This window comes from Squalius cephalus, assembly GCF_949319135.1.
Source record: "Squalius cephalus genome assembly, chromosome: 1".
Taxonomy (NCBI): domain Eukaryota; kingdom Metazoa; phylum Chordata; class Actinopteri; order Cypriniformes; family Leuciscidae; genus Squalius; species Squalius cephalus.
Window position 1 is genome coordinate 25,142,262 of NC_137122.1, and position 10,806 is coordinate 25,153,067.

The 10,806-nt window shown below is 36.8% G+C and overlaps 2 protein-coding genes across 2 annotated transcripts in view; both read right to left on the minus strand.

Moving 5' to 3' along the window:
* The window catches only part of LOC307171406 (uncharacterized protein), a gene marked incomplete at its 3' end in the record, with an annotated part of 94,032 nt that overhangs the window by 31,905 nt on the left and 51,321 nt on the right, over window positions 1–10,806 (minus strand). The gene's annotated exons all lie outside the window — the stretch shown is intronic.
* LOC307157492 (uncharacterized protein) overlaps window positions 1,537–10,806 on the minus strand; it is a 9,346-nt gene continuing 76 nt past the window's right edge. Inside the window, exons 1-19 of the mRNA XM_079869411.1 lie at window positions 9,187–10,806; window positions 8,898–9,027; window positions 8,501–8,578; window positions 7,915–8,304; window positions 7,348–7,446; window positions 6,873–7,105; window positions 6,575–6,753; window positions 6,321–6,414; window positions 6,108–6,217; window positions 5,719–5,844; window positions 5,462–5,576; window positions 5,083–5,145; window positions 4,860–4,914; window positions 4,505–4,596; window positions 4,054–4,171; window positions 3,796–3,897; window positions 3,529–3,699; window positions 2,941–3,117; window positions 1,537–2,649 (exon numbers count right to left, since the gene is read on the minus strand). The exon at window positions 9,187–10,806 is cut by the window's right edge and continues 76 nt beyond it. Of these exons, the coding sequence (XP_079725537.1) occupies window positions 2,438–2,649; window positions 2,941–3,117; window positions 3,529–3,699; window positions 3,796–3,897; window positions 4,054–4,171; window positions 4,505–4,596; window positions 4,860–4,914; window positions 5,083–5,145; window positions 5,462–5,576; window positions 5,719–5,844; window positions 6,108–6,217; window positions 6,321–6,414; window positions 6,575–6,753; window positions 6,873–7,105; window positions 7,348–7,446; window positions 7,915–8,304; window positions 8,501–8,578; window positions 8,898–9,027; window positions 9,187–9,285 (2,643 nt within the window). The 5' untranslated portion in view covers window positions 9,286–10,806 and the 3' untranslated portion in view covers window positions 1,537–2,437. The remainder of the gene's footprint in view (window positions 2,650–2,940; window positions 3,118–3,528; window positions 3,700–3,795; window positions 3,898–4,053; window positions 4,172–4,504; window positions 4,597–4,859; window positions 4,915–5,082; window positions 5,146–5,461; window positions 5,577–5,718; window positions 5,845–6,107; window positions 6,218–6,320; window positions 6,415–6,574; window positions 6,754–6,872; window positions 7,106–7,347; window positions 7,447–7,914; window positions 8,305–8,500; window positions 8,579–8,897; window positions 9,028–9,186) is intronic.

Here is a 10,806-nt window from a genome sequence, read left to right on the forward strand (position 1 = left end):
ATATATTGAAATTGAGATTTGTAAATAATGATGCAAGAATACACTGATGGGTTAAAGGGGATGGGAATCACATTTGTGTAATACAATTTTAAATACCTTACTGTTAAATAGGTGAAAATCAAGTTTGACCATTTTTGATAGCAAAACCTCTTGGTGACTCTACCCATATGGGTATAGTCATATAGCTGAAGTCAACAGCTATTTATAACAGTTGGTTTCATGTCTGTAGCCCTTTCTGTTCCTGAATGACAAGCTTTCAAACATGCACCAAGGTCAAGGTTCAGAGGTCAATATTTCAAAGCAGGAGCCATTTACAACCTTCAGACTGACATATGTTACTCTTCAGGTCGAGCCCTTTCCAACCATATATTTGGTTTAGTCCTACAACAAAGTTTAAATTTTAACTTTACATGGACACAGCCTTGGCTCAGGCATAGTTTCAGTGAGGACTTTGAGGCCCCGACCTCAACTTTTATATATTTTTTTAGAAATTTAGTATTATAACAATACTGCACATATGTATGTACCGCAGCCAAGCAAAAAACAGACTATTTGGGTGTTTTAGATAGAGTCATGAACTTATGAGCATCAGCATTAATCTAAAAGATGCAATAGGCCCTATGCACAGCTGCACTACTTCCTGAACTTCAGCCAGCTCCTTTGTTTCCTGTCTGCCATTATTGGACAAACTGATTAATCCAGGTGTGTCTGACCAACAACAATAATCAGACACACCTGGATTAATCAGTTTGTCCAATAATGGCAGACAGGAAACAAAGGAGCTGGCTGAAGTTCAGGAAGTAGTGCAGCTGTGCATAGGGCCTATTAGGTGCCCAAATAGTACTTTCAAATGATGTCAGTGGTGGATGACGTTTTCAGATCATTTACTTAAGTAAAAGTACTAATAATTTGTTATCATGATATTATTATTCCTCATGTGTTAATGTAAAAGCAGGATTTTACTGTTGTAGTTGGTTGTGGGTGAACAGTTTAGTCTCTGACTGCATGAGATGATTATTTCATTATGGATGAATTTGCTGATTTTTTTTATTTTTATTAATCGAGAGCCCATAGCCCAAAATAACACCTTCACACTGCTTGTTTTGTCAGTCTAAACCTAAAAATGTTTAAAAATATCTATTAAAATAATCTAGATGAAAATCTTCACATTTCTGAAGCTGGAACCATGAAATGTTTTTACATGACATGACTTATCTAAATAGCTGGCAATTAAAGTTCTGTCGATCAACTAATGCATTAACTGTTCTTGTATAAACTGTTGAGTACCTAATTTATACTCTTCATATTGTTTGTGTGCAAAACTCCACCTTTGTAAAGTAACTAAAGCTGTCAGATAAATGTAGTGAAGTAAAAAGTACAGTATTTCCCTTTGAGATGTAGTGGAGTAGAAGTGCCATATAAGTACAAGAGAACAACAGCTTTATCATGGAGTGTAGCTGTGAAAAAAGTCTGTATCAAGTCACTGATAATGCAAACTGAACATTTCCTGCTGCAGCATATTAGGTTCACACAACAGACAATTCCATCAAATGGGTTTATTAGAATGGCACAAAATCACAAAATGAGAGCAAGAAAAATTAAGTTATTCAAAATAATAAAGGAGTTTAAATATTCACACTATTGCATTTCAAAGGGCTTTGCATATAAAATAAAAACAAAATAAAAGAAAGAAGGCCAGGAGTCTGCCTGATTCATTAAATTTGGGGCACCCCTATCTGAGATGGTAGAGATGGAGCAGGTTTGCGGCGCCACTGGACCTTCAATCCAGGGACGTATTCTGCTGGGGTGGTGCTACAACCAGTAATGCCCAGCGGGGCCACACTCTGCTTGCTCTGTGGTTACCAGTGGTGCATATGTATGCATCACAAGTTACAAAGACATTTCTTTATACAGTTTTACAGGATGTAAGTGAAAATTCTTTGGATTTGTCTGTCTGTCTGTACATTTAGATGATGTCATATGGAAAACATAAAAGAATAACATTTATGGTTTCAATGCTATTTGACTGTATTCAGTATGCTATAACTACAAAAAAACTACAAAATAATATGGGTAGTATATGCAAATTGCATACAAATATAAATTCACTTATATTATGGAAATACCAAAGTACATTCAAATTATACTTGTTAAAATTACACAGACTGTCATTGAATCTTCATTAGATTTTTCCATGCAAAGATGATGACAATTAATTATTTAAAGCAGCAATAAGCAGTTTTGGTTTGAAATCAGCAAGCTCAAATGTTAGAAGAGATAAATAACTCAATGTTTTTCTATTTTTTTTTAAATAAAAATACATACAGAATCTACAAAAACTTTCCTGTAGATACTTTGGTACAGCTATTTAAAACAAAGGCAAGGCAAGATTTTTTGTACAAATCTCCAGTTCCTCTGTGTTGTTTGGCAGTGGTCTTTAGGTGTCTTCTTCCTCAGACTCGGGGCTGGTGAAGCCATTGTCATCCCACTCCTCAATGTCCTCCTGTAGGGAAAGGAAATCACATTCCATAGTGGCTATACTGCTGTATGCATTAACAGCCTGTTTGTGTTGACTTCTAAGTGAGTGACCCCTCCGATTGAGGACACTGTTGAGCCCATGTGTAGCATCCTCTGTCAGGTCACCGAAACCTGTAGAGGAATTGTGGGAAAAAATAGAAAGAGAAAGATGACACATCAAACAAAACATGACATTTCTAACTATTTTTGCATTTTACAATGCTGAATTTGCAACTTCAACATTACATTTTAGTCATTATATTTACTGTATTTACAACTTTTACATTGTGCACACTGGTGCCAAATAGCTGGTAATCTATATTATCTATATTATAGACTATATTATATTACTACAATAATCTATATTATAAATAAATAAATAAATAAATACATGATACTAAAATCTAAAGATCTTGTACATACTGCTGGTTTTGATGCGCTCCAAAGTCTGTCCTCTGAGTGACTCCACTTCTTGCACTTGCTTCAGAAGGTACTTGATGTGCTGAGACATCTCCTTTACCAGGATGCTCTGCTCCTCCTCCAAGCGTTTCAGCAGCATTACCTGGTCGAAGACAGATCTCTTCAACCTGAAGGTGTTGCCTTTGGTTGGGGAAAGTAATGGAATAGTGGACAAGGAATGTTTATTATTATATTATACAAGTATAACAGAATTATGTTCTCTGAGAAATCTTTTTAGCGACAGCATTGGTTCTGTAGAATATAAACAATTTCAAAATATGAATAAAAGTCACAATAATATAATTTGAATTATATAATTCTCCATTCAAATTGAGAGCTTGTGAAATTGTGATGGTCAAGCATTTTATTTATGATTACTACAGCACACCATTCAATGTTTATGCTCCGTGATTAATATTTCCATATTTTGGTATTCATGATATTTTTTTATTTCAATATATCATCCCATTCCTGTGTTGTTGCATGACAAGTAACAAAAAGGACAATGGTAAATATGGAAATATGGAATATAGCAATTCATATATATCATACCATCTTCATGTCTCTCCCATGGTAGGATATATCCCTCTGTCAGACTGCAAGCCAACTCCTCGTCAATCGGATCTCCTTCCACTACGGTGTTGTATTGCAAGACCTTTTCGCGAAGCTTCTTCTTCAACTCTGTCATTTTCTTTCTCTTTCTTTGTCTTGCCTGGTTGCTATCTGCAAATCGAAATGAAAAGAAAACTGTCATAATCCCAGATTATTATTGTTTTTTTAAAGTCTTATTCGTTTAAATAACTTGATTTGACAACAAACCATGCTGACGATACAGATCTTGCTTCTTGCGCAAAAGGGTTACAGTGATGTTCTCAATGTCAGCCCTTAGCTCTTCAGTACAACCTGGAGTGTAGACTCTCTCTAAATAGGTGAAACAAAACAATTGACAAGAGACACAATTAGTGACATTTTCAAAATATAGCCACCTTTTATTATTTGTATAAGGGTACAGTCCTTAACAGATGTGTGTGTGGGTGTGTATATACACACATACATAGTGTACTTTACATGTTTTACCTGTGACCGCCCATTGTCTAACATCACACACCCACTGCTGTATTGTCTCCTGATCAAGGTTGTGCTGCTCCTTGATGTTGCTAAGGCTGGCAGCTTCCACCTTTGCCCTCTCTGTGATCTTTTAAATAGAAAAAATAACAAAATGTCCGAAAAAAGCTCTATGCACCACCACAATGCAAAAACCACCAATTTTACTTGAGCTTTCGGTACAAGACTTTCATCAGGACAGGTGTAACATTAAATAACACATTAAATATCTGTGTATACTAGCAAGCAGACCTCCCCTCAGTTACTTAAAATGAATAAAACATGATTATTATCAAAATAGTCGCATATTTTTTTCCGTAACATGATTAAACAATTAATCAACAAATAGTTTCAGATCTAGCTGTAGTTGGTGCATTGAGGGAAAGGGGCAGTGCTTAGGATCTCAATTATAATTTACCCTTACTTTGACATATCTGTGGGCTAACACTTGATGAAGGTTGTCCCTCTTTCTTCTGTTCCAACCCATGGCCTGTCGCGTTAGCATGTTCACTCTTCCTGATGAAAACAATAAGGCACCCACAAGCCAAAAAGTAAGATTTCACATTCAAAAGACAATAAGAGAAACCCAACAGACATGCCTAAACCCTATCACTAAAAGTTAGTTGAACTGGTAATTACCTTGAAGTAATACAATGATAAATTTAGTAAGAACAGAACAGAGAAACTTTGTTTTTTTTAATTCCCTGTAAAAACACTATTAAGTATTTATTATTATTTATTTAGGCTACCAGAGCGTGTAATGTAAGTGTAACACCAACCAGCTTTTGTCATGTATTTTGTGACAAGTGCTGCCCTGGAGAGAAAGCTGTTCACCTATAAAGAAAATAACTCATTTTTACACAATTAACTCATACATAAAGGATGTACTTTATCCCTCACACCAGGCGTTTTACTTAGATGACAAATAAGTGCCTTTTGGTGTTATGGTTTCTATTAAGACCCTTTGTAGCCATAGTTAAAATACTGACAATAATACCATACCTGCTCCACTTCCTCTCCCACTGTGTTTCCTGCTCCATCTTGGCTTCTGCCACCCCATTTCACCTGCAACACAGAGTGAGAAGTGTTATGTAGCAGTACTTCAGAAGTTTTGATATAACATCATACAATCAGGCATAACATGCACAAATGTAAAACTAATCCTTTGCATTGAAGATTGCATTAATGCATACAATTATCTCTAAAACATCTCATGACACAAGCTTTTTATTTGTTGGGGAAAAACAAAATCCCTGTCCAACAAATTTGAAAAAGCAGCTGAAAAGCAGTTAGTGAAAGATAACACACAGCACGTTCTATTATCCGACCCATTATTTCCCTATAGCTACAGCCATACCAGACTTAAAGTTATTGCATGTACCTCGCATTTTGCTGTATGGGCTTTGGCATGCATGACGCTCAGGAATGGCCTCATTTCTGTTAATGGCAGAAGCTCTGGTAAACCCTCTGCTACTTTGTTAAGGTAGGGCCAGTACCTAAAAAGCAGGAGCAGCATCATGTGAGTGTAACAAAGATCCATTTTTAATTGAAATCTAAAATGACTAACATCACTGTAAAGCTGAGAAACAAGACATTTTAATCATGGAGTTGGATTTGCAATATGACAATGAGGATTACCTGCATGTAACATCCATACAGAAGAAGGTAACATTTGCCTTCTTTGACATCTCTCTTTGAAGAAACATCGGGTAAGCAAATATTTCTCCACGGTAATGGTTCAGTCCTCGTAAAAGAAACCCATGTCTGATAAATCAGAAGAAAATGTAGTGGTTAAGAAACAATTGACCCAGTAAGGCCTGGCTTAAGCTCACATCTCTGTCAACTGAGTGCCTATAACAAAATATATGATAAATATAATACTTGGCTACACACACACACACACACACACACACACACACACACACGCACACACACACACACACACACACACACACACACACACACACACACACACACACACACACACATACACACACACACACACACACAGACACAGACACACACACCTGCAAACTGCAACTTGAATGCCCTCCTCATCTATCTGAGCACCAGACTTTTTGGACATCTCTCTGCCAGCGGTGAACTTGGCAATACCGCAGACTGCACTGTCATTTGTCTATAAAATCAGTTTATAACACATTTTAAGATACATAAAAACACAAAACTAAAATATCTGTGTAACCAACTATTATATAAAAAAAAAAATCTAATGTTCATACACTTCTCATGTTGCCTCTGACAAGATCAACAAAGGTAGCAACTTCCTCATCCTTGGCCAGGAACAAGCCCTCATATATGGGTGGCTCCTCAGTCCTGTCCATGATAAGATAACATGCGTCAGTAATAAAAAATCACAAGTACTACATTTACTATTTGTTAAAATGTAAGTTATGATCACTCAATGACAACCCGAAGGGCTACTATTTGTGTTAGACAAGTCTAAAATAAACTTCTGAAAAATACCTATACCTACCCTTTTGACTTGCTGAAGCGGTAATGCTTTCGGTTCCCATCAGAGCAGACAGCCAACATGTCTGGAGAACATGCTGGGCACTCAAAATGATGGACCTGGCACATATCCTCTTCTTTGTATTCACAGAAGGTAAACTCAAAAAAGCTCCGCTGAAATGTATCAGCACAGATACTACCTGTCTGCATATTAAGAAATGATTGGTTAGAATTTTTTGAAGCAATGCCCACAATTAAATATTAGGTATACAGTAATATAATTTTGTTTGTTATATGTTTCAATGATATTCAGGCAGACTTACCCTTCCAGCTTGAACAGATCTGTGCTCCAACATTTTCAGGAAGGCCTGTCTGGACATGGCTGGTGCAGTCACCTTCATATGCTCAAACGAGGTGAAGACATCAAACTTGTATAGGGTCTGGCAGCTGGTGCTAGCTGGCCAGTACCGATAAACAAGCAGGTCCTTCACATCGGGAGTCCATTCTGCAGAGCATGATGGACAGGATTTCCGAGGCAAGCAGACATTGTATCGTCCTGTGAACAAGTGAATATACTGTACTGTAGTCAAGACTAAAATAATTTCAGTAATCAAATTGCAACAGATTGCCTTCTATACAGAGATACAAATATATGATATATTAGCTATTTGACATGGCATTTGGGCATTGCCTGAAAATGAAAATGGTGATAAAAAGCTTTGCGTTGCACACAGTGCAAAAGTAAAGTTCTAGTACAATAATACTTGCACAAAAAGGAGGGCTTTCAGAACAACATACCATTGATGGTAACCACAGAAATATGCTTCCCTGGAGTGATTGTGAGGTCATGAGTGCATTCACAAATTGACCTTGGTGCAGGAACAGGCAGTTGACATACTGCAAAACAGAAAGAAGTTATGAAGGGTGTATTTACAGCTTCTCCTCAGTCCCTTAGATGCATTTCCCAAAACGCTAACCTCATTTTCAAAATAGTGCTTTAAAACCCAACAATTAATCCAAACTGGCCACACCACTATTCCACCTGTAATTGTCATTATGTTGAAACAACATGTAAATGCTTAAGCACATTTTGAAAAATATTAAGAGGCAATTGACTTAGCTGGTCAAAGATATGCTGGACAGAACTGTCAAAACCAATCATACTTTTGTTATTCAGCTATTAAATTTCACACTTGCACTTTAGAGTTTTTAGAATAAACTTAGAATGAGATTAGCATTTTAGAAAAAATGTCTAAGCCATTTAGAAACACTGTTAAATATAAACATGTGCACTATCTACAACAACATTTGGACAATTACATTTTAAGTATGAGGCAATTTGATATAATGCTAATTTTAACATACTTTGTTCACAAAACTGAGGCTCGCCATTTTCATTCACCACCACAGCAGTTGTAGGGGGAATGGGCTCAAGAAATCCATGGAACACAGCCTCTCTGTCATGGAAGACATTTCTCTTGTGGGCCTCCATGTCACAGGTAGCACAGAGGAACTCCATGTCTAGTGGTACACAGTCCAGGCACCTAATCACAGCTTCTACAGCACAGCATCTGTGACAGTTTTGGATGAATACTCTCTCGGCTGAGAGCTTTGCATCCAAAAGCATAGGCCTAGCAGTTTTCATTCTCACATCTGTGAGAAGCTGCCTTTGTTCCCAAGCAGAAACCATTCTGTCTGTTCCCTCCGGAACCTGGACTGCAGTTATGGTGTCCCTTAACTCTTGGAGTCTTGTTTCTAAAAAACAAAAATATACATTCACTTGTCCTTAAAAGGTCTATACTCATGATTATGATCACAAGTATATATCAGTTATACTGTGAGTCAGTAGTGGAAGCATAGACAAAACATAATGCTTAATTATGATTAAATAAATGGTGGAAATTGGAAAAATTGTAGTGTACTGTACTACTGTAACACTCAGTATTCTCACCAAGACTTGCCAACTCTTGATCTTCTATCTGAAAGCCCTCCTCATGCACAGGATCCCTTCTTCTGGATTGAGAAGCAGCTGCAGAGACAGTCATTTTGCTTAACCCTTTGATCAATATAACATGAAACCAATTCATTTCCAAATGAAAATATTCCATAAGGACTGGAGGGAGGGAAACTATATAAATTATTAATACACAACACAAGTAAGGATTATCAGTCGCATGCTCTTTAACTATCTTCTATATTAGTAAGAACATTTTTCACAAACATTGCAACACCATTTTGTCAAAGTGGTATCTGACTCTCATTTTATAATACGTGTAACCACCAAAACACTATTTAATGAATTATCTTTATTCTTAGATACAGTAATCATGTTTTAGTAAAGAACAAACCTGATTCAGGGCAGTGTGTTTCCCGACGTTTCTCATGCCTGCCTGTGACCAGTGGATTAGTAGTGAGGGATCTCTTCCTCCTTTTCCTCGTTTTTTTTTTAGGAAAGGCAGTTTCCATGGCCATGGCAGCCTATATTGCAGAGCACTTATATCAGCAGCACTTATAATTGAGCATTATTCAGTAGTTGCATAAAAGGGTCTTACTAACCATTTACATCACATCTATAAAAGCAATAGCAATTAGTATTTTCAGACTTAGGCACTATTTGCTTATCATGACAAGCCTTACCCTGGCCTCATGGAGATAAGCATCACTAATTAATGCTGCCATGTGGATCCTGGCATCATTGGGATCATCAAAGATCCTCATGTCAGAATTGAGGGACATCACAAACAAATACAAACAATATAAAAACAATACACAAAATGAAGAAAGAGAGAAAGAGAGAGATCGAAAGAGACAAGTGAGAACGAGAGAGAGAGAGTGGCTCTTAAAAGTGCCGTTGGTTTGATTTGGGTGCGTGTGTGTATATGTGTGTGTGTTGGTGGAGTCAAAGTGTTGCAATATAGCTGTAAAACAAGAAAAAAGCAAAAGATTATTAGAATAGCATTTGTAGTAAATGATAATTTCTTAATTGTTAGGACAAAGTACTTATTAACTGACTATGTATCAATCACAACCACTACGTACAATACAAATCAATCCTTACTGTACAAATATCAGATTTGTACCACATTCACTTGACACAAGCAAGTACCAACACAAATCTATTTTTATTTAGGCCTACAAATAATGGAAAAGGTGGTCTTCTACTGTCCTGTTGCATAAAACGCTTCTCATAATATCTACTGCTCTCTCTTCTCAATGTCACACATAACTAAAGTAACAATTATGATTCAGTGTCTTCTAAAATGGCAAAGTCTTACAAAAGTATGGCACGAAAGTGTTACAGGATAATTATGTTAATTACAAGTTAATGATGCATTAATTATATCAGGTATGTATGAACGGTCATTGACATTGAGTCGCACTGAGCAGTCAAATCCTCTGGAAAGACTCCCGGTCCACTTTTTTATTCTAGTCCATCCCCGATTGCGGTAATTCACCTTAGTTACACTTCTGACATTTACTTTGCACTTTAAATAAAACTTTAACCACTGCAACAACACGTTGTTAATTGTTGTCCTCACAACACATGGACAAATACATGAGTTTAAACTGATTTTTGTTGTGGAAGTGCCACATTCCTACTGTGCCGGGGTCGGGACAGCTGTCATTTGGCTGGCTAGCTAACGTAATTACTTCGGCGGGTAGCCGTGTAAATGATAATGCAACACTAACAAATTCAACCTAAACTCTATGGATGATTAAATCCAGCTACAACTAAAGAAATAACAGCAAAGGTTTTACGTGCTTTTTAACAAACAAACACCCCGAGGGGTTGAGATACTTACTGTAGTCATGTGGCGGGAGAAATGAGTGGTAAAAGCGCAGTGATTATGGGTAAGAAGCGTGCGTAACGTGACGTATCGTTGCCGTGGTAACGACTGAAAGTCTTCTGATTCATAATAATAATAATTAATAATATTCGCTGCTATGACAGACAATACATTTGAAAAGAATAAAATATCGTAAATGGTTTAATAAAGTAAAGGGAACAATCTATTTAACACAGCCTCGGGCCATTCTTTAAAACTACTCCATCTATAAACGGATAGTTATATCACAAACAATTTACTGTTATTTAGACAACAAAAATCGGAAGTAATACACTACAATAAATTATAAAAGGAGGACGTTTCGTAAACTAGAAAACAACATTTACCGCTGCCCATTGTGACGTTGTCTAACCAGGGAATCCGTGTGTCCACCACGACAAATGAGCCTCATTGACTTTGTATGGGTGTT